General features: G+C 46.4%; 1 protein-coding gene across 3 annotated transcripts in view; it reads right to left on the bottom strand.

Moving 5' to 3' along the window:
* Positions 1-533: 533 nt before the first annotated feature.
* Positions 534-22,233, bottom strand: part of PTPRE (protein tyrosine phosphatase receptor type E) — a 176,602-nt gene continuing 154,902 nt past the window's right edge. For all 3 annotated transcript variants that reach the window (XM_036735633.1, XM_036735632.1, XM_036735634.1), the window contains 9 exons: positions 18,173-18,308; positions 17,346-17,495; positions 15,849-15,942; positions 13,406-13,482; positions 10,878-11,012; positions 10,123-10,248; positions 9,112-9,263; positions 5,295-5,430; positions 534-3,934 (listed from right to left, as the gene is read on the bottom strand). In XM_036735633.1, the coding sequence (XP_036591528.1) occupies positions 3,860-3,934; positions 5,295-5,430; positions 9,112-9,263; positions 10,123-10,248; positions 10,878-11,012; positions 13,406-13,482; positions 15,849-15,942; positions 17,346-17,495; positions 18,173-18,308 (1,081 nt within the window). In that variant the 3' untranslated portion in view covers positions 534-3,859. The remainder of the gene's footprint in view (positions 3,935-5,294; positions 5,431-9,111; positions 9,264-10,122; positions 10,249-10,877; positions 11,013-13,405; positions 13,483-15,848; positions 15,943-17,345; positions 17,496-18,172; positions 18,309-22,233) is intronic.

A 22,233-nucleotide genomic window follows, 5' to 3' on the forward strand; every position in this document is an offset into this window, starting at 1 on the left:
AGCCAGGCATTTCCTTTCTGTGTATGTATGCTATACGCTCTTTGGTGAGCCAGCCTGTACACTGATGGCTATCTCCACTATTTGCTGAGTCAGACCCGCAGATACTGGTGGGAGAGGGAGCGTTGATGAAATCCTCCTTAGTCACCGTTCATAGTCCTGTTTTGAATGAGCCGGCCAGGTCAATCCCTCCAGAGCTCCAGAGACCAACAGGACAACTTCTCTTTGAAGGGGACATGCCCCTTGGTCCGCCATGAAATCCAGCTGGGCCCCAGCTCTGGCCTACTAGTGGGAAGCTCCCAACCCTGTAGTAAAGATTCTTCAAAACTACAAAATAACTTACCTACATAATGAATTTTCAGTTACTGATGAATTCCTAGTCTAGATGCATGCACAGTCTGGGTATGAAATTAAGAGATTTAAAGACCAAAATGCAGGCTGAAAATGCAAGAGAAGATTGAACCTTCCCTTGGAATGTATTAGATCTTGCAATTTGCATATACAAAGAATTCAGCAACATTCACTGTGTGATAAACAGAGCCAGATCAAATTATAAGTGGAATAAAAGAAGGCATGATCACTGAGACTTTATCATACATACATATATTATAAAGATTGTGCATAAATTAAATACAATTTAGTTAAACAAAAAAAAAAGTATCCATAATCTTACATTTTTAAAAAAAGGTAACGTGGAAATGTTTCAAAATGCTGAAACACAAGTGTCAGGCTCATTTTGAAAAGTTCTTAAAAACACATAAAAATACCATTTGAAAGCACAGTCTGCATTCTTCATTAATGTAACACAGGAGAAGAAATAGTTCAGGCGGTCACACAGTGACCAATCAAGCGTACAGATCAGAAGGGACCTTCTCATCATTATTTGGCATTTTAAAACAGTTACATGCAAGAGAGGAAACTTGAAAAGAAGAGCCACTGGTTCTGCAGGAGGCTGGTTGGAGAAGTGGGCCAGCTTTATTTGACTAAAGTCTAAGTGTCACATGGAGAAAATGTTTCGCCAGATCATTCTCTTCTGGGCTATTTTAGGGCCATCAAACGTAGCAGTGATAAATGCTGATGGAGAAATGACGAACAAGGGTCTTCTGCTGGGCCACAGTCCAAGACCGGCCGGGGCAAAGGAGAGGAGGCATGGCCGCCATCAATGTTCGGGGTACCCCCGGGGAAGGCAAAGCCAGAGCTCTGGGTCTGTCAAGTTCTACTTCTAAAAGGGGGCAGAGAGTTCTGAACTGTTTCTGCTATGGAAAGCTTAATTAATTTATTCATTAGGTTGATGCGGAGAAAGAAATTAGTGGGAAGATCAACTGCCCATCCCAACATAGACCCCAGAGCTAGACACAAGCAAGAGACCTTGGAGATCCCACGATGTTGGACTGGGACCAGCGCCTAGAAGTGATGTAAGGGGGGAGTGCTGGGGCTATTTTCTTTAGAACTGCCCTTGAGAAGGACTAAACTTGGAGCCAGAGGACCTGAGTTCAATTTCCTGCACCACCTTGGCCAAGCCTCAGTTTCCTCATTTGTGAAAGGAGAGGGCAGTCCTACATGCCTCTGAAGACCCCTCCAAGCTCTCCATCAAGGATCCTAATTCCTGCCGTTACAATGTTTCCTGAAGAGAGATGTCAGCTCTGATCAGGTGATGGCTGCTCAAGCATCCAGGATCCCGGCAAGTGACCAGGATCAGCTTAAGATGAAAAAAACAGCCAAAACCCAAAACCCAAAACGTGGCACGTGACTCTGCCTCGAAGATACTCAAACACATTAATGTTGTTAGACTGAACCACAAATACTGTCCTGGTAGAGGACATGGATTCGAATCCAGACTCTGCTACTTATTATCTTCGTGACCTCGGACAATTCCTAACTTCTCAGACCTTCAGTCTCCTCCTCTAAAAAAAAAAGTGACCGGGCTGGAAGAGAGGATCCCTAGGGTTTCTGGCTTTAGAATCTCATGCTCCCACCACACCTGCATCACTGCAGAAGATTTTTAGCCTTTTGCATTCTTCTTCTTTAGTCAAACAAAGACCTCTGGCAGTTGGCATTTGAACAACTGATAGATTCTTACATCCCTGCTGTCCCTTGGGACATGTCTTCTCCTGGCATCAGAAACATTCAGTGCATGTGGATATGATAAATAGTGATGGGGAGCCCTGTGCTATCCATCCCGTGGGCACGATGAGGCAGGGTCACAGACAGTGTGCGTTGGATCCCTCCACCTGGGGACCCCATCTCCTCCCAAACACCACCACAGCCTCAAGGCGAGGTGAAAAGTGTGCTTGTGCCCTCTAGGACGGACCCGAGCAATTTCAAGTCCCCAGACTCATCCTGCACAGGCAGGGATAGTCCTGTCGCACCAGAACAGTGCCTGGTAGCTACGATCACCTGACTTCTCAAGGAGACTTTTCTATTTGTAAATAAAGACAAAAAATTCATCGACTAGATCCAGGGGTTGCAGCAAATTAAATCAAATGGGGTTAAGATATTTTTTTTGTGCTCATATATCTCTGTCTAAAGATCCTTGAATTATATCAGACATCTTCCCTTCTCCCTTTTATACCTTTCTTTACCCCTCTATCAGTCCTGTCTGTGGTGGGATCAGTCTCTCTCCTGTATATAAGGTTTCAGTGGTATTACAATCCCCAAACAAACTACTTTTGCTGGAGGATTTCCTCATCTCTTTTTAACCTTAAGAGATACTTTTAAAAAGATCATACAAATCTAGATCGACTTTAAAAGTGTTTGAAAATAAAAAAAATTACAGTTCTTTCCTAAAACAGGACAAGTTTTCATGCTAAAGCGTTTTCCAGAGATTCTAAAGGCGAGTTACTTCTATGTCTCTGGATGCCTCTACTTAAGTACTCTGCCTTGAAGACTTTCTGGCTCTATGGGAAAATCTGGAATGATGCTTGGGGGCCTCATGGGACGTTCTTCTGGGTGAGGGTGGGGCATCATTCAGGGACAGCGAACAAGTCTTCGGCAGAGCTTGAACCAAGTCAAACTTGAGTAACCTCTGGTGTCACTGAATTGGAGGCAGGCCTGAACAATCCAGGTGATCTGCCTAGAAGAGTTTTCTACATGCCTCTTAAGAGGCAAAGTGGGTTCTCGTGGGGTCCATCCAGTAGGTATGGAGCTGGGGGCCCTCGGTAGACAGCCCTGGCCAAAACATACACGCACACATATATACATACTTATATGTATGTGTATATATGTATATAAAATTATTATCCTATGTTTTAGACCTGCATCCAGACTTTAAAAGGGTATATAATTTTTAAAAATGAAAATGAAATATGTAGATTAAAATAGAAGATTTAAAAACCTTCTATTGAGACTCTGAATGAACCAAACTTGGGAGGAGGTACCCTGGAATGGGGATGCCTAGGATTTTCAAAAGCAAAGGTAGCCAACCATGTTTGGTGGTGCTTGGAGAACCCTGAACTGTTTGACCAACAATGGAATGGCTGTTTCAGCATCAGAAATAATCATGTGATGCATTATTCATCTTTTAAGCTCCAATGGTGGCCGTACAAAATTCTGAGATGCTCAGCCTTTGAAATGAAATGCATTATTAAGCTATTGACAAGGGAAAATACTACTACCATTGGCAGTGCAATATATACACGTGTGGTAGAACATGATTTTACTTAATATGTTATGCCAATTTAAAAAAAGATAATGATATTAGGTTTAATGTCTATCTTTTAGAGCAGGTGATATTTAAAGTGTAACAAAATATATACACAGGAATTAGAAACAATATTAATGTCAACTATGAAATAAATTAACAAGATTTACAAACATTTGTACTGACCATTAAATTAAAAAAAACATTTTAAGGCAGGAATCTTCATTTGAAGTTAGCATAATCAGAAAATATATCGATGAAATCTTGTACCACTTTATAGCAGAATTCATACTGTTCCTGGAAAAAGAGAGAGAGAGAGAGAGAGAGAGAGAGAGAGAGAGAGAGAGAGAGAGAGAGAGAGAGAAACAGCTAGTTGATTCTCCATGGTTAGTAGCCCTCCCCAGTATATAATATCAGGCCAATTTGCCCAAAAATTCAGGTCTATTTCTGTCTACAAGGTTCTGTCCTTTTAGTCATGGTTTGTTATTTTGAAAGTAAAGTAGTCTTTGCAGGTTGAAAATACCAGCATCTGGTTTCAGGCTAGATCAGCACATTTTGGGAATGCAAAAACAAAAAAGTCTTTTGAGCTTGGTTTGAAAAATTTTATAATCCAAAAAATACAAATGAACAACAGCCTTAGTAGATGCACTTGAGGGTCTGACACAACCACTTTAAAACCACAGTTAGTAAAAATGCAAATCTGAGTTGTGTTTCAGGTTGGTCAGCAGCCAGTCAACAAGCAATCCGGAGGGTTCTTCCATGCCTGGCACCGTGCTAAGTTCAGAGCCAGGATCAACATCCTTGCTCCGCAGTGAGCTGTGGGGCTGGGACAAAGGACTTCTGGAGGGACTACCACAAATGCACCCAAGAGGAGCTAAGGGAGCAGCTGCAGGGGAGAGTGGAGAGTGTGCGTGCGGGAGAGAAGACAGCAGCTGCGTTCATTTGGGAAACCACGGAAAAGTGGGTCAAATAAAGAGACTTGGAGAAAGCAGCTTGTCCTGGCCAACCTTAAAAAGGGCATGTGCTGCCTGAAACCAGGCTGCTGCTGAGTCGGGGGAAGAGGAAGGCGCTTCTTCCAGAAAACCCTTGGCCTTTCCGCTAGCCAACGGTAGTATTGGCTCTTCATTGGCCTTCATTTCTCAATTCCAAAAACAAAATCAAACCGAACCCTCTTAATGTTTCTCCCGGGTCTAAACAATTGGTCTGAAAGGGTCCCGTGATGAAGCGCACTGCCTCCCTCCTCACCCAGCCCCGCTCCCCCTTCCTTCAAAGCCCAGGGCCACCTCCTCTGGGAACCCTTTCCTGATTGCTCCAGTTTTTAGTGATCCAACCCCTAAATATCTTAATATTGATTTAGGTCTTATGTGCCTGTATTGTCCTCCCCCCTCCCAGTAGAAGGTAAGCTCCTTGAGGGGAGGGGCTGTTTGGTCCTCCACAGCCCAGTTCTGTATCTTGCCCACAGCAGGCACTTACTGCTTGATCACAAAAATCTTGTGATGACCCAGGGCGGCCCGTAAGAAGGCAGTGGTGTGGGAGAGGTGGTCGGGCGGCCTCCAGCCTGCGCTGGCCCCTGTGCCAAATGCACCTCCTGGGTCCAAACACCGCAAACCCCCCTCCCCCCCCATGCTCAGCCCACTCACTGGACCCCATAGCCTACCAAGGTTTGCACCATATGTGGCCGCTGCAGTCGCAGGCTCTTCACGGCCTGAAAGACATCCAGGAGGCCCTCGGCTTTGACTCGTTCCAGAATGTTGCTGAGTGCTATGAACGTACCTGTCCGCCCCGCTCCGGCGCTGTTGGGGAGAAAAGGACATGAGGAGGAGTCATCTCGCCTCCAAAGCTCGTCAGAAAAGACATCACAGATGGCACGTAGAGGTGGTGCTCAAGGGAGAAAGGCAAGCGAGGGTAGGATGGTGTTCCTGCCCTTGGCCCAAGCTCTGGACAGCAACGGAGCATCCATTCCTTCTCAGATTCCCCTCAGGCAGAGGAAGATGTTCCGAACCTCGTAGTGACTTTTAGGCTCTGAATGGTCAGGGTGACCGTGGCCTCCTGCCTCCCGTTTCTATGAAGAGCACAGGCACCTAGCAGCTCCTGGTTCTCTGGCAAGGAATGCAGCAGCCACGCATGTGTCAAGCCCAGACTAGACCGTAAGCCCTACAAGGCCGGCTGAGAGCGGCCTGCCTCATCTTTGTCCGTCTCTCAGCCTTGTTAGGGCTTTGTGTATTATGGACAGTTAGATGGTACTTGAATGAGCCATTGTTGGATATTACAAAGGGCTCAGGAAGAAAAGGAAGGCCAAAAGTCCTGCAGAAAACTGCTGCCCCAGCCCCACCCTGCTTTCAAGGGTCTGTTTGGACTGAACCAAGCTCTGTCCAACCAAGAATCATCAAGCATTTATTGATATGGGAATTTGTTTTACTTGACTGTGGATATTTGTTAGAAGGGTTTCTTTTTTCTTTTTTAACTTGGAAGGGATGGGAGTGAGAAAAAATCAACTTTTGTTAACTGAGAAAAAAATTTCAATTAAAAAAAGAAAACTCAAACATTTATTACAGGCCTTCTGTGCACCAGCAATGACAAAACAAGAGTCTCTGCCCTAATAAGCTTATATTCACTTCAGGCTGCATACCTGGCTCTACCTGGCCTTTCTCTGCCAGGCCCCCATATGGGTACCTCCACCCTCTGTCCCCTTTTCAGCTTCCTTTCCCCATTAGAATGTAAGCCTCTTGAGGGTAGGGACCATCTGTCTTTCTGGTGGCATTTGTATTCAGCCCTTAACTCAGAGCCTACCACACAGTAAGGGCTAATAACAACTTAAGTAGGCACAGACATAAATAGGTACATATCCTCCAGATATCAGGTAACAAGGGAATCGGGAAAGGTTTCCCATGGGAGCTGGTGCTCCAGCTGGGATTTGAAGGAGATAAAAGAAGAGAATCAAGGGCAGCCAACACTTGTCACTGGCCCCCATCACCCCCATCATCTGGAGTAGCCAGAGCCAACTCAAGTATTTGTGGCCTCACTGCCAAACTGGAATGCCAGGGGCACCTTGACCAGAGGGTGAATGCAGAAGAGGACCAAGTCAAACAAAAACCAGATGGGTTTGTTTTCCATTCTCTTTTGCTCCTTCTGCCCTGATTTTTCTTTATAACTTAGGAAGCCTAAAAAAGAGAACCTGAGACCTGGAAAGAAACTTAGAGAGAATCTAGACCAGGGGTGGGGAACCCATGGCCTTGAGGCCACATGCAGCCCTCTAGATCCTCAAGTGTGGCCTTTTGACTGAGTCCAAGTGTTACACTTGAGGATCTAGAGGGCTGCATGTGGCCTCAAGGCCACAGGTTCCCCACCCCTGGTCTAGCCCCATTCCATCTTCTCATAGGGGAGGGCCCAGAGAGGGAAGGTAGCCTAGCCTGCCCAAAGCCATCCAGCCAGGTGGGTGAGGAGGGTGAAAGTCCTAGTTAAAGTGACATTTGTAAAGGGTGGGGAGGGGGAATGGTCTATGAAAATTACAATAATCTAGTTCTTTTGTCATAGAGTCCTAAGTTATATCTTGATGCATTAAAATATGACACAACAGAACAAATAGCTTCGATTTCCTCCCTCCCCCTTCTCAATCTGAACTCCTTTTGCTAGGTCTGCTGGGTGAACTGGGTTCAGATCCTGGCTCTGCCTATGTGTCTTTGGGCCCTCATGGGACTCAGTTTCATCCCGTGGGGAAAAACAAAAAGGGGGAAGGAGGTTGGCCTGGATGAAGAGCCTTCCTTCTAGCTCACACTCTAGGACCCATCTATGCCTCCCACTTCTGTCCATTACTCCCTACAAGGTAAGGCCATACAAGTGTCTGTGACCTGTGGCCATACCGCCCCTCTATGTTGACTCAGAACAGGCTGGTTTATGCAAACGCCAGGTTCTGTCCTAAACTGGCAGAGGTACAGCCAGCAATTATTGTACCCAGGGCCAACAAAAGAAAATATCCTCAAATAAAATGTTTAATGATGGTTTCAGTTGTGGGGGGATGTAGTGATGGTGAGGGAGACCAGTCACCGCCTCATTTGGAGGAGACAGATCCTGGGACAATAGCCCTTATGAGCAGAGACCCCAGGCCACTACAAATTGTTAGGATGGTGAAGAGAAGGAGGGAAGGGTGAGGATGACAAGTCGGTGAAGGAGGAGCAGGGCAGGTAGAGGATAATCAGCAGGTATAAACCTGGAGTACGTGGTGGGGGAGGCAAAGGAAGGAAGCATGTCACTTCAATTATTCTCGCTAAAATACCTAGGTTCCTGGGAACTTTTTTTTCTTCCTCCAATATTTGATAACTGTTTTTCAATATAATTTCCATCTTTTGCATTTAATTTTATGCATTTTAAAAACATGATCCTGCGAAAAGGTGCCTAGGCTTCACCAGACTTCCAAGGGGGTCCAAGTCACAAAAAAGCACCCCTGCTCCAGCCCCCCTCAATTCCTAGCTGTTTCTTTGCCAACCAAACTCCAGGGAAACCTAACCTTGTTTTCCAGAGGAGTGAGTCGGTGGCCCCGAGGGGCTAATACAAAAGCTACCCAATTGTCTGTTTCTCAGCCCTAAGGGTTTGACAAATACTGACCTATCTACATAGGCTCTAACCCTGACAGCTTCTGGGTAGGTTTGGAAGGAGCTGGCTTCCCCAGGTGGGGTGGGGGAGGACGGCATCCTGGCTCTCCCAGGGTGGGTGTGCCCGCTCTGGCCTCCTCCAACTTGGCACCTTCCCAAGTCTCTTATTGGCATCTTATTGCAAAAATCACTGGAAATGGGTCTGAGCAGTACATGACTCGAGTTTTCTGCCCCACCTAGTGGCCAGCCTGGGGACAGCAGCCGGGCCTGCCCTTTACAAAGAAATAGATGAGAATAATCGGTTAATTTCACACTCTGATATTAAGGTGAGGAAAGAGGCAATGGGGGCAGAACTGAAGTCAGTTGGAGATTTCTGGATCTGATTAGGAAAAACGGCTCGCAAAAAGAGAGTAAAATGTGTTTAGATTTAGAGCCTGAGGGGCCTCGGGGGCCATCTAACTCGCCCCCGCAGGCAGAGGGACTGCCACCAGATGAGGCTGTTTCTGGGGGCCCTCCACCAGGCAGGACCACTGCCCTCCACAGACCAGCCAGTCTAATGGGACCAGGAATGCTCAGATACAAGACTGGAGGCGGGCCTTTAGGATCTGCACACCTGTTTGCACCTAATCATAACTCACATTTCTACTGTGTTTCAAAGCTTTGTAAGATGATTTCCCATAGGAAGCCTCATGACAGAGAGAGTGTAAGCAGGGCTTCCATTTTACAGTGGTGGAAACTGAGGCACTGAGCGGTCCATGAAGTGGGAGGGACTTCAGTTCCCATTCCAGCGTGGGCTCAACGCAGGCACCTGCTTACTGGCAGGAAGAGACCACAGCAGGAGAACGAAGGGCTCCGCTGAGGAGCCAGGTGGATCAGGAACCTTACCTGCAGTGCACCGTGATGGGGTGGTTGCCTGTCTGCTGCTGCTGCTTCTGGACAGCAGCGATGAGGTCAATCATGCCTTTCCCTTCGGCTGGGATCCCAATCTCAGGCCAGCCATGAAAGTGAAACTGTCTGACCAGCCTGCTCTTCTTCTCCTAGAGGGGGTTGAGGCACAGGGCAGGGGGATTACACACCTTCAGGTAGGAAGGCTGATCTGAACACTTTGTTTTCAGGTTCTGATCTCCCTCCATCAAACAATCCACAAGCCTTTATGAAGTGTCTGCCCTGAGGTCCATTCTCCTGATGGGTCAAGCCCTAGACCAGATCTATTTCATGAAAACTTAAGGCTATGGGAACCAAAGAAGGTTGGGAACTCCCAGCGAGGGGGATGGAGGGCTGCTCAGGTGTGAGGTGCCACCTGATGAGGGCAACCAAAGATGAACCTGGGTTTAGTTCTCTGCTTACCTGTTCCTCTCACTCTGCAGAGGACAGGGATGTCTTTTGGCCCCTTGGCAAGAGGACAAAAGACAGCAGCTGATGAGATTTCAGCTCCTTCCCCCCCCTTCTCTCACTCCCCCTCATTTGTAAAATGAGCTCTGAGGATCCTTACTGACCCAGAGGAAACTAGGAACCTAAACACATGCGACATTCACAGCCAACGCTGAGTTAGAAAGTCCAGCTTTCTAAAATTCCCCTTTGGAAAACTTCCAGATGACCCCAGAAACCCCCATGTTTCCAATCCTTCACCAATATGTTATGCCAGAGATCTCCACTAGGGGGCAGGTCAACATGCTAAAGGGGTCCTTGGTGGGCATCACTGTGCAGGCTCATTTTGGTTCCCTTGCCATACTCCCAGAGGAATGAATAACTGTGTGGGCAGTGCTCTTGCTTAATAAATAAAAACCCAGCACACATTCATTGCTTCTGGAACTCTTCCGGGTCATTGAGTTTCAAACAGCAATTTTTACTCTTCACCTCCCGAGGGGTTAAAAAAAAAAATGATGCATCCAATACCTGATTAAAAGTAACCAAGAAATCTCGTACACTGATGGCCTCAGAAATGGTGTCACTTTTTATTTCAATATTGATCTCTCCGTGAGTCACGGAGCCATCTGCTGGCCAATACTGAAAGCATTTTTCCTGGGAGATCAAAATAAAAAACAAAGACTTTCAGTCACTATTTTCCTGCAAATTCTAAGAAAAGTTTAGGAACAGCTTCAGAGACTTTCAATTCATTCCATTTATGTAGTGACATAGCAACTGGGCACACACATTAATCTCCATGTTTTTATGATCTCACATAATGGGAAGGAATTTCCCCCCACAGCTGGTGATATTGGCAAACAAAAGTGGGCAGAGTTGAGAGACTGCCTAAACAGAAGGTCTTAGAGGACAGTAAAAGAAGGCTTTGTTATCCCAATACAACTCCATGGTGACCATGCCTTCATTGCACAAGGCTTCCCAAACTGGCTTGCAGGACCCAAACCATCTATTGACACTTATCCAATGGCTGATTATGCCAGGCAAAACCCCCTGCCCTTGGGGAGCTTCCATTCTTTAAGGGTAGGGTTGCATGCAACATGTATATTTATAGGTACATAAAAATAACTACAAGGCAGTTTTAGGGGTGAAAGTACTAGGAGGAGCTAGGATAATGGAAATTGTCAAACAATAACCCCGACTCAAACATTCTCTAGCCTAAGATCCTCGATGCCCAGGACCTCCATAGGAAATCTGGCAGATAAGCTGCCGCTGGGACTGCTCCTCACCTGCTCCCTCTCTTGGACCTCGGTCAGCATCACAATTGTGTGACATTTCCACTCCCAGACCATCCTCCAGAAGTCTTCCACTGTGTGCGGAAGCGGTCCTTGGGTTGCGATGAAATAGTCCTTCTGCCGATATCCCTTTAAAGAGAAGGGAGACAGCTGGATTCTGAGCCACTCCCACATTGCTTTTGGCTCGGGTCAAGTGATGATTTTAACATCAAAGGTCCTACCTTCAGGACCTGGCAGGAGTGGGTGGAGTGTCCTCTCCCATACCTGAGCCAGGCCCAGCAGGTGACCTAGACAAGATCACCCCCTTAGACAGAATGATCCATCTGCTTCAGATCCCTGAAATGTCAGGGCATTCTCCTACCCCATTTCATTCTTTCTTTCTTTTTAAAAACATTTTTATTTAAAGTTTGAAGTTCCAAATTCTATCCTTCCCTTCCTTTCCCCCTCCCTGAGATGGCAAACAATCAGATATAGGTTATACATATGCAGTTATGTAAAACATTTCCATATTAATCATTTTTCACAAGAAGACTTGAATAAAAGAAAAAGAAAGGAAGGAAGGAAGAAAAAAGAGAAAAGAAAAGGAAGGAAGGAAGGAAGGAAGGAAGGAAGGAAGGAAGGAAGGAAGGAAGAAAGAAAGAAAGAAAGAGAGAAAGAAAGAAAGAAAGAAAGAAAGAAAGAAAGAAAGAAAGAAAGAAAGAAAGATAGCCTGCTTCAGTCTGTATTCAATCAATATCAGTTCTTTCTCTGGAGGCAGATAGTCTGCTTTATCATTAGTCCTTTGGGATAGTTTTAGATCACTGTGTTGCTGAGAATAGCTAAATCATTCACAGCTCTTCGTTGAGCAATGCTGCTGTGAGCAATGCTGCTGTTACTGTGCACAACATTCTCCTGGTTCTGTTCAGTTCACTTTGCATCAGTTCGTGTAAGTCTTTCCATGTTTTTCTGATATCATCCTGCTCCTCATTTCTTATTGCACAGTGATATTCCATCATAATCATATACTGCAGCTTGTTTAGCCATTTCCCAATTGTTGGAGACCCCTTTGATTTTCCATTTTTGCCATATTAGCTACTCTAATAGATGTGAGATGGTGCCTCAGAGTTGTTTTAATTTGCATTTTTCTGATCAATAGTGATTTAGAGCATTTTTTATATGACTATAGATAGCTTTGATTTCTTTGTCTGAAAACTGCCTGGTTTGTATCCTTTGACCATTTATAAATTGGGGAATGACTTGTATTTTTATAAATTTGACTTAGTTTCTATACATTTGAGAAATGAGGTCTTTATTGAGATAGTTGTTGCAAAAAAATGTCCTAGTTTTCTGCTTTCCTTATGATTTCGGTTGCATTGGTTTTGTTTGTGCGAAACTTTTTTAATTTTATATAATCAAAATTATTTATTTTACATTTTGTCTTTCTTTTTGAGGCAATCAGGATTAAGTGACTTGCCCAGGGTCACACAACTAGTAAGTGTCTGAGGGTGGATTTGAACTCAGGTCCTCCTGACTCCAAGGCCAGTGCTCTATCCACTGAGCCACCTAGCTGCCCCCCATTTTATATTTTGTAACGCTCTCTATACCTTCTTTAGTCCTAAATTCTTCCTTTATCCATAAATCTGACTCCCAGCTTATTTCTGATGGGGTGTTGTAGATTGCCAGCTCCTCTGGAGAATTTTCAGTTAGAGACAACCTCCAAGCAAATGCATGAGTTGTATTCCTGCACATCTCTGCTCCCCAGCATCACTTGTGCCTACAAAAGTTTCTGTAGGCAGGGCCAATAATAAAGGAGGAAAGCGTTGCCAACAGTTAATTAGGCTGTTTGAAAGTCTCGGTCTGTCTCAGGGAAGGCCTTCCTGACCTGAGAGCAGCAGGGGCCTTCCTCAAACAGAGTGATGTGCAAAGACAGCTCTGACCCAAGGGGCAATTCTCAAATCTTCTCCCTCTTCCCACTAGCACTAGCCCATGATGGGCTCCCAGGACCACCTGTCTAGACATCTACAGTTACCTGCTGGCTGGCTTCCTCTTGCTCCTGCATCCAATCTAGGCTCAGGGAAAGATTTGGCCAAGTCACTCCTTGGATCAAAAACCTTTAGTGGCTTTGCACTGCCCAAACTCCAAGGCCCAACTTGATTTGGTACCAACTATCCTTTCTAGACTTACCTCAGTCTTTTCAGCCAAGATAAATACTGTCCATCACTGAACAGACCCTATACTTTACTGACTCCAGGCTGTTCCCAAAGCTTGGAATAACTTCAATCCTGCCATGACACCTGCTGACTAATTATGAACCCTTCTCCAAACATTACTGGATATATACTTTGAGCATATTTATTGTTTCTCTCCAATAGAAGGTAAGCTCTCTGAAAGTAGGGCTGTTTTTGTGTCTATTCCACCAGGGCCTGGCACTGCCTTTGCCTCTGTTTCCACAGCATCTCAGAGCGTACAGTGAGTGTTTAATAAATGTTTACTGCATACAGAATTTCATCTGAAGACTGGGTGAGTCTTCAGGGCACACTTACATCTATGAAGGAGGCGTTGATGTAGTCAGTGTATTCTTGGCCTCTTTTCATGGACAGAATCACTCTGTTGAAGTCATCTACAAAAACGAAGGAAAAAAAAGGGGAAAAAAGCATTTTTCTTTTGTTGGAATGGATTGCGTGCGCTGAATGGCTCCCTCGTTTCCAGCTTCTAACATACAATCGCTGAGATGTGAAGATCCCGTGAAACCAAGCGCCTCTCCTTTTTCAAACTGGTACCACTTAGAACTATTTACAAAGGTGCAGTGGATAGAAATCTGTGCTTAGAGTCAGGAAGAACTGAGTTCCAATCCATCCTCAGATGCTTACTATCTGTGTGACCCTGTTTGCCTCAGTTTTCTCAACTGTAAAATGAGGGTAATAACAGAACCTACTTTCCAGGATTGTTGTGAAGCTAAAATGAGGTAATACTTTGAAAGTGCTTACAAATTTACACTCACAGCTATTATGACCAGCTATCACACCTTCAGCAGCATCACCATCATCGTTGCTTTATACCCGAGCTCTAGAAAATAGCTCATGGATGCTTTTTCTTTTCTGTGAGTGACTGACTGCACTGAGCGTGGACTGTGAAATGCCAATGACAAAACATATGCTTTAAAAAGACGGCATCGACGCTCACGTTGATCTAGAAGGCAGGGGAGGAGCATGGAATGTCAGAGTCAGAGGGGAGCTGGGCAGCCCCCAGCCCAATGGAGCCCCACTCTTCCTTCCCTGACAGGAGGTTCATCCATGTCCTGCATAAGGACCTTCAGGATGAGAACTCACTCATTACCTCCTGAGGCCACCCCACTCACTCACTTCTGGGTGTTCTAATTGTTAGGAAATGCTTAAGATATCCAGTAATGCAGAGTGTCACTAATTAAGGAATCTTGAATAATGGATATGGAAATCCCCCTACTTAAAGTCAGAGGATAATCAGAGCTATTCCAATCATCTGTGTAGAACTTGGAAGGTTTTCAAAGTGCCCTACAAAGATGATCTCGTTAGATCCCCGCACCAATCCTGAGAGGGAGGTGCTGGTACCACTCCCATTTATAGCTCAGCTCACAGGCTTGAGGGATTGGAGGTTTAGAGGATCTTGCTGTCCAGCCCCCTCATTTTACAGATAAAGAAACTGAAGGTCAGAGAGGTCACACTGGTACCTAATTTCTTCTTCCCCAAGCAGATCCCTCTTTTCCAGCCTTGGGCTGCCAAGGGCTTCCCATTTGCTAGGCTGGAGTCATCTTTGATCTACACCCCACACCCAATTTTGGATCTTCTCACATTAAACCAGTGATGAGTTTCCCCCTACAATGCTTTCAAACTTGCCCCTGCCTCACCAAAGCCTTGTTACTATCTCCTTTCCCAGAGTCTCTCCCCCACCCCACAACAGCCTCTGCCCACCCCAGTTCACCCTCATCCCACCATGGGATGGATCTTCTTAAAATTCTTTCAGCATGCTACTTCTGTGCTTAATAGCCTCCAATGACTCTCTACTGCCTACCCCATTTCCATAATCTGACCCCACACAATTTGTCCTCCTGTTCCCCAGAACTCCCCTCCCTTCTCCTAGGATGGCCTGATCTTCTTGCCGTTCTGGTCCCTTTTATGTAGCTAAACAGTGTCTCTACTCCTTCCCCTCCCCACCTGCTGTGTCCTACCCACCCTTCCAGGGCCCATCCAGATCCCCTCTCCTCCACAAAGCTTTTCTTATTGACGCCTGCTCACAGGGACACCCCCTTTCTCCAATTTCTCTCACATTTACTGTCTCCATTAGAAAGCCGGGACCTCATTGCACGCTGCCTTCTTCTTGCATGTCAATACTGTATGACACATGTGGTGCACATGCTATGCATTTACATCTAATGAAGTCTTTGCAGTGGTTGTTTTGGTCACTGGCCTAGGTGAGGAGACCTTGAGCTAGAAGGGGCCTCGGATGTTCCTTGGTGCACCCTGTCCATTTCCCAGAGAAGGAGACAGAGGACCAGAAAGTGGAAATGGTTTGCTCAGGGTCATACAGTTATTAAGCATCAGAGTCAGGATTTGAATCCAGGTCCTCAGACTCTGTCTTGTCTCCTCTGTAGGCTGGGCTCATTTCAGGCACCATAATGCCAGGGTGCACAGGACTAGATTGGCAAGGGGCATTTAACGAACAGCTGCTGATTGGAGTGAACGCTTCAGGATCTTGGATGATCTCTGGGGTTCCTCCCAGCTCCACATCTCTGATGCTATTATAACTAAGGCTTGTGGCCCTCTATGTGGACCAGGCTTCCTAGACGCTCACATAGCTAATCTTGGGGAACATCCAGCTTCCAGCAGAGATCAGCTTCCAGAAGCCTGCTAAACTCTCCTGGAGGGCCCTGGATCGTCCCATCCGGGAACACCTAATGAAACCCTGCGGTAATCTGTAATCACGTAGATTGCCACCCAGTGGCTGCCTTACATGGGATAATCTGGATGACGCGCGCTTTCTTCATGTTTGCTGGTAAGTTGCCCGTTCTCATGTTTTCTTTCATTATTCGAACGTTTGTCAATTTCTGCAGTTGGAAATACAGAAAGGCAAAGTTACATTGGGTGGTTCCTGGATTCCCCTCTGCAAGATATCATGGCGGCCCTTGGAAGAGCTGACCCAGGGGGTGAGTGCCTTGCTCACTTCGCTTCAACTCCTTGGCTTCAGAAAAGAGCAAGGAACATGTCATCTATCCATCCATCCACCCATCCATCCATCCATCCACCCATCCATCCATCCATCCATCCACCCATCCATCCATCCATCCATCCAACAAGGACTTAGTAACCAGCCACTCTATGCTACGCACTAGGAGTACAAAGATATCAACAAAACTTACCCTGTCCTCAAAAAATTAATCCTGCTATGGGAAGCAAGATTACAGCACCAGGTTTTAAGACTATGAATGTTTGGGAGGCAGTGTGGTTTCGTGGATAGATTCTTGGGCCTGCGGTCAGGAGTCCTGAGTTTGAATCTTGTCTCAGACACTCATCAGCCCATGTGATCAAAGGCAAATTGCTTCCCTTCTCAGGGACCCAGTTTTCTCATCAGTAAAAGGGAGATGGCAATATTTGTACGTCCCCCATTTGTTTCTCACCACGATGCCTGCAAAGCACTTTTCACCCAAAGAAATGTGAATTTTATTATTAGGTTGCATTTCAATTTCATGATAAATTCAATTTCTCATGGAAATATGAATTATACTATTATTGTCATTATGGTTTTGTGGCTAGCAGGCTAGCCTTAGAGACAGGAAGATCTGGGTTCAGGTCCTCCTTCTGACATCCTGGCCAATGAAATCACGCATTCGGTCCAAAACAACAACCACCACTTTTATTACCATGCTACCTCTCTCCTTCTTATCCTCCTCCTCCTCCTCCTCCTCATCATCATCTCCCCCCAGCTCACTGGTCTGAAAACACTTCCTAACAATATGGCCCCACACCCATAGTGCTTCAAGGTTTATGGAACAATTTCCCTACAATGATCCTGTTGCGAAAGTAGAGGATTACCTCCGTTTTACAGATGAGGAAAGTGAAGCCCAGGGGGAAAAAGTGACTTGCCTAGAGGCATAGCTCTTGAATGTCAGAGCTGGGGCATGAACCCAGGCATTCTCATGCTGCCCCACTCAGTCGTGAGGTCAGCTCATCTTGATGGAGCATTCTAATGAGTAGAACTGTCTTCCTACCACAGCTCAGGGAGGTGGGTGGTGTAAGGACGACCTCTCTATTCCAGAGGTCGAGGAATTTGCCCAAGATTCGCACCCAGGGCCAGCTCTCTTTCTACCACACCATATCTGCCACCTTCCTGGATTTGTTTTCATGCCCAGGGATCACACGGTTTATGCATTTTTGATGCCAACATGTACCCATTTTGACGCTTCTTCTCCAACCCAGAGACGTCCCCAAGAGGCCCAATGTTGGCACTTACTCTGAACTCTTCTTCGAGGCCTATTTTGTCCAAGGGTGCTGTTGGGCTGTGAAGAGATTGGAGATGCTTCTCCAAGGAGGCCACGTCCAGCTCTGTGTCTCCGTAGAGGTAGTATTCTAATAAGGCTTGGTAGATGAACGTATACTGCATCTGAGCAGGAAGAGGAGAGAAAAGAAGAAGGGACAGTTGGAGGTGAACAGTGTGGCGGTGGAGGGGGGGTCTTGTCCCCCCCAGCCCTCCCTAGTCAGGTTCCTTGGGCCCGATGTCCTCATTGGTCCTAAAAAGGAAGGTGAGGGTATGTGTGTGGGTGGAGGGGAGAGCAGAAAGGGGGATATAAGCGAAAGATCAATCATTGTTTGCATAGAAATCTCTTCTCTGTGGAAAAAGATGCTCATGCAGTTTAAGGAACACGCTTCTGAAAGCAGGCTGGGTAAACCTGAACAGTTTTATTTTTTCTTAGTTTTGTCTCCATGTTTTGTTTTTCTAGACCACAGACACTTCCTGATTTCTTATCCCTAACTCACAAAGAAAAAACAAACCAACACAACTGTGGGAACTTACAGGGTATGCAACGTTCAACACCCACTGCCCCTCATCTCCTCCCTGAGAGGGACATGGTCCCAGACTGGAGCTTAGCCTTGTTCTACAGATGAAGAGCTGAGGGGAGGGAGGGCAGGGCCTTTCATCCAGATCCATAGACCACACAGCCTTTTCATTAACATCGCTGGAGTGGTTTTATGGGGCTGAATGGCCCATATGTAAGTGTATGGACTCGGTCTGCAAGATGGATCAGAAAGAAAAGTTATGCAAACAAAACCTTCACTTACATCAGTTTGAACCATTTGAGGCCGCTGGTTACGGATCCTGGAAACAAACTCAAAGACGTCAACCTTCTGCTCAGCGTGCATCATATCTATGATGGCATCGATGACGATGAAGGTGCCAGTCCGGCCCACACCAGCGCTGAAGAAGGAAGAGGGAGAGGGAGAGGGGGGAGGGGGAGAAAAAGAGATTGAGGGGGGAAGAGGGAGAAGGGATGGACATGGAGAGTGAGAAGGGGAAGGAACAGAGATGGGGAGGGGGAGAAAAAAAGAAGGGGGGCAAAGGGAGAAAGGATGGAGAGGGAGAAAGAGGGAGAAAGAGGGAGAGGGGGGAGGGAGAGAAAAAGAGACAGCAGGGAGAAGGAGAAGAGATGGATATGGAGAGTGAGAAGGAGAAGGGAGGGAGATGCAGAGTGAGAAGAAGAGGAGAAGAGAGGGGGAGAAAAAGAGAGGGAAGGGGAGAGGGAGATGATTGTGGAAGGGAAGAGGGAGAAAGGAGGGAGATGAGGGGGAAGGACAGGGACAGGGAGGGAGAGGAGGGAGAGAGGGAGGAAGAGATAGAGAGCCATTACTTATTATACTTATTGGCAGATAATCTATGGGGATATATAACGAAGTTTCAGCACTTTCTTCCAGGGCTCAGATTCCACGGAGGAATTCCAGTCAAGAATCATTGACTTTTAAATTTTGGTCTTGTCCATGCCAACGAAGGCCCTGATGCCAATCTGCAATGCGGCCACTAGAGGGAGACCTCACCTCAGAAATGATTCTCCCTGCTGGTGGCCCGAGTTTTCAGGAGAAAGTTTGGGTGACATCCTGGGTTATTCACCTCAAAGGACCTGGCTCTGATATGGGGGAGAAATTCACTGCAGCCCCGCAGGCTGGTACCTGGATTCAGAGCCACTGGATGAGAATGCCCCCTCCCATGACAGGGAAAAGGAGATTCCATTTCTCTCCCTTCAAGGATGAACTAATGAGGGTTCACAGTGCCAAGGCCTTTCCAGCCTAGACAACAAGAACTTAGAAAGATGGGTGTCAGAGCTGCCAGGGTCCTTGCACCTTGGGGTTCTGGAGTCCCCATGTGGGACTGACTTTCAAAGGCCATTCCTTGAAGTATAAGGCGAGGGGGAGGCTGAACTTCAAGTGAAATATCACAAAATACTTATGCAACCTTCGGAGATCCTGGTTTAAAGGATCATACCAAATGCTACTAACAGCCCCAGGACGTGCATTTGGAGGATGAGAGCCATCGTCCAGAATCAGACTCTTCTCACGAGGCAGGTCAGCAGCTCTGACTACAGCTGGAAGACCAAGAGGATTTCACTCAGGTGTCAAGATGCTCCCAGGCATGCCCACAGCTCTCCTCCCTGTGAGCCCAACTCTGGAGTTCAGGTGCCATCATGACCTCCTGGAGGAGGTGAGGATGGTACCTCTGCAGCCTCCCTCTTCTCTGGGTGTCCAGTGGTGGGTGCCATATCCTCTGCTTATCACCAGATCCATGTCATGCTAAGGATACAGGTTCACCACAGGGTGGTGGGCAGGCAGCTTCCTAGCACATCCTGCAGGGGCAGAGCTATCCTGGATAGCTCATCTCTCAGAGTCCAGGCACGATTCACCTTTAAAGGCCAGTGTTTACTTTTGCCAGTTCCAACATTCATAATTATAAGAAAATACTAAATTTTAGGGGTTAGCGAAAATAAAAATGTAATTTATTCCCATCTAAGTTCATAGACTCCCTGAAATCTACCCATGGTCCCCAGATTGAGAAACCCTGGGCCAATCCATGGAGAAAGTTATGATCTATGTAGATTGAGGCAGGGCCCACACAAAGTGAAGCTCATACCTTTCGAAATGCCACCAATCAATGTGAAGGCCCCAAGTACCAATATTTTGTAAGGAAAAAAAAAAACAACTATGGGACATGGTTCTAACATTTCTAAGTCAGCCCAAAGTGAAGCTCATTCATTCATCCATATCGTCAACATTAAGTACTTGGTTCCAGGAGACAGAAACCAGACAAGAGTCCCTGCAAAGATGTCATCGATCCCCAGAGGACAAACTGAAAGGTTGCCTAGGATCAAGCCCCAGAAGGTGCCTCAGAGATCCTCCTCAATATATGGAAGAGGAAGCTTGCGTCTAGCCAAGGAAAGGTACCTGGTCAAGGTCAAATAGAGAGGAATTCCCACGGGTTCAAAAGGACCAGAACAAAACTCATTATCTATCCCCTCCACCAACCCATTCCTCTGCTGAGCCCTCCTGATTTGCCACTTCATGGTCACCCTTGACTCGCTCCCTTATGGCCCCTATAATTAAACAGGTGCCACATCTTGGTGACTTCATCTCCACAATATCTCTCGGGCTTGTCCCCTTCCCTTTACTTTCTTCACAACTCAGGTCTTGGGTAGAGGAGTGGTGACCGCCACTCTTCTCATACCTGGACATACCCTACACATCTCAGGAATTCAATAGGACATCATCCAAACCCCATTCCCTGTTTCCCATCACTCAGTTCCCATCCCCCCTCAACCCACTCATCCCAAAGTTTCCTCCTAGTCCCACCCACCCCTTCCACTGTGCCCTCTGGAATTCCTGTTTCATAGTCAACAAACTTCCCTTCCTCCTAAAAATTTCCCTCTTCCATTCCTTCCACTTATGAGCTACTATTGAAACCTGGCTCCCCGTGAAGACACAGCTTCCCTGGCTGCCCTTTCCAGTACTGGCTGCACCTTCACTCTTTCTCATCACCTCACTGGTTGAGGGGTTCGAGTTGGAAAACTGTGAGCTCCCCCATTGCCGCTGCCAGGTTCCCCCTCTACCTCCATTACCTGGGTAACCTCTCCTCCTTGGAAGATCATATTCATATTTACAACCCAACCAAAATCCCGGTAACTGTTGTCTATAGACCTCCTGATCCCTCCCTTTCCTTCCTCCATGAGTTTGGTACCTGGCTCACAAATTTCCTCTCCTTCAACCTACATATAGACTCTCCTTCAAACACCCTAACCACTCAATTCCTTAACCTACTCTCCTCCCACAAGCTCCTCCTCCACCTCATCTCAGTCATACACAAAGATGGTCATACCCTTGACCTTGTCATCACCCACATATGTACCATCTCTATGTTCAAGAATTCTGAAATCCTTTTATCCAACCATAACCTATTTTCTTTTTATCTCTCTCTCTCTGCCTTCCCTTACCAAACCCTGCTCTTCACCCACACCATAACCTCCAATCTCTTGATCCATCAATTCTGAATCTCCCCTGACCTAGCTACTTTCTCCTCTCCTCCCCATCTTGACCCCTTGGTGAATCATTTCATCTTTATACTGTCCTACTCTCTTGTCTTCCTCTCATCTCCACCACCCCCCACCCCATGATTACACCCAGCCAAGCCTCGGCCTGGGACCACTACCCACTTCCCTCTGAAGCTCACAATAGGTCCCTGCCCAAGCTCCACTTCATGGCTGTATTTTGGGCCCTCCTGGCTTAGAGTAAATGTCAGTGGTAACTGTTTCTCTTTGGAACAGCAACCCTGAGGGCCTTCCCCTCCCAGCTTGATTTTTTTTTCTAAATAATGGGGCCATCCCTTGACTCACTTCTTAAAGAGGCCTATTCATTGAATAGGCATTACCTCACTCTAAGTGAGTACATGGAAAGGCTTTAGCCTAAAAGGGCCAGGGTCTCCTACTGCATCCTGGTCCATCTCCAGTTGTCCTGATGAATATCTGGTCACTGGATCCAGATGGCTCTGGAGGAGAAAGTGAGGCTGGTGACCTTGCACAGCCCTCCCTCCCTCAAACACAAGTCAACTGCAAGTCATGTCATCATTTTCCTGATGCCATGGTCCTCTGCAAAAACAAAGGACAAACACAACAGCTGCTGAACGAAAGTGGAGAAAACCATTAAACCATTCTAATTGGGTCCACTACAAATTTATATTCCATAACCTCAACTGGGCCCTCACTGATGGAAATCTTTTGGGATTTCCCTTATGAGACCATACTCTCAGTCTCCACTGAGGATCATCCAAAATCTTCTTCCTCCTCAAAACTTCCATGGTTCCTTGC

Source organism: Trichosurus vulpecula, chromosome 8 (genome assembly GCF_011100635.1).
Source record: "Trichosurus vulpecula isolate mTriVul1 chromosome 8, mTriVul1.pri, whole genome shotgun sequence".
NCBI lineage: Eukaryota > Metazoa > Chordata > Mammalia > Diprotodontia > Phalangeridae > Trichosurus > Trichosurus vulpecula.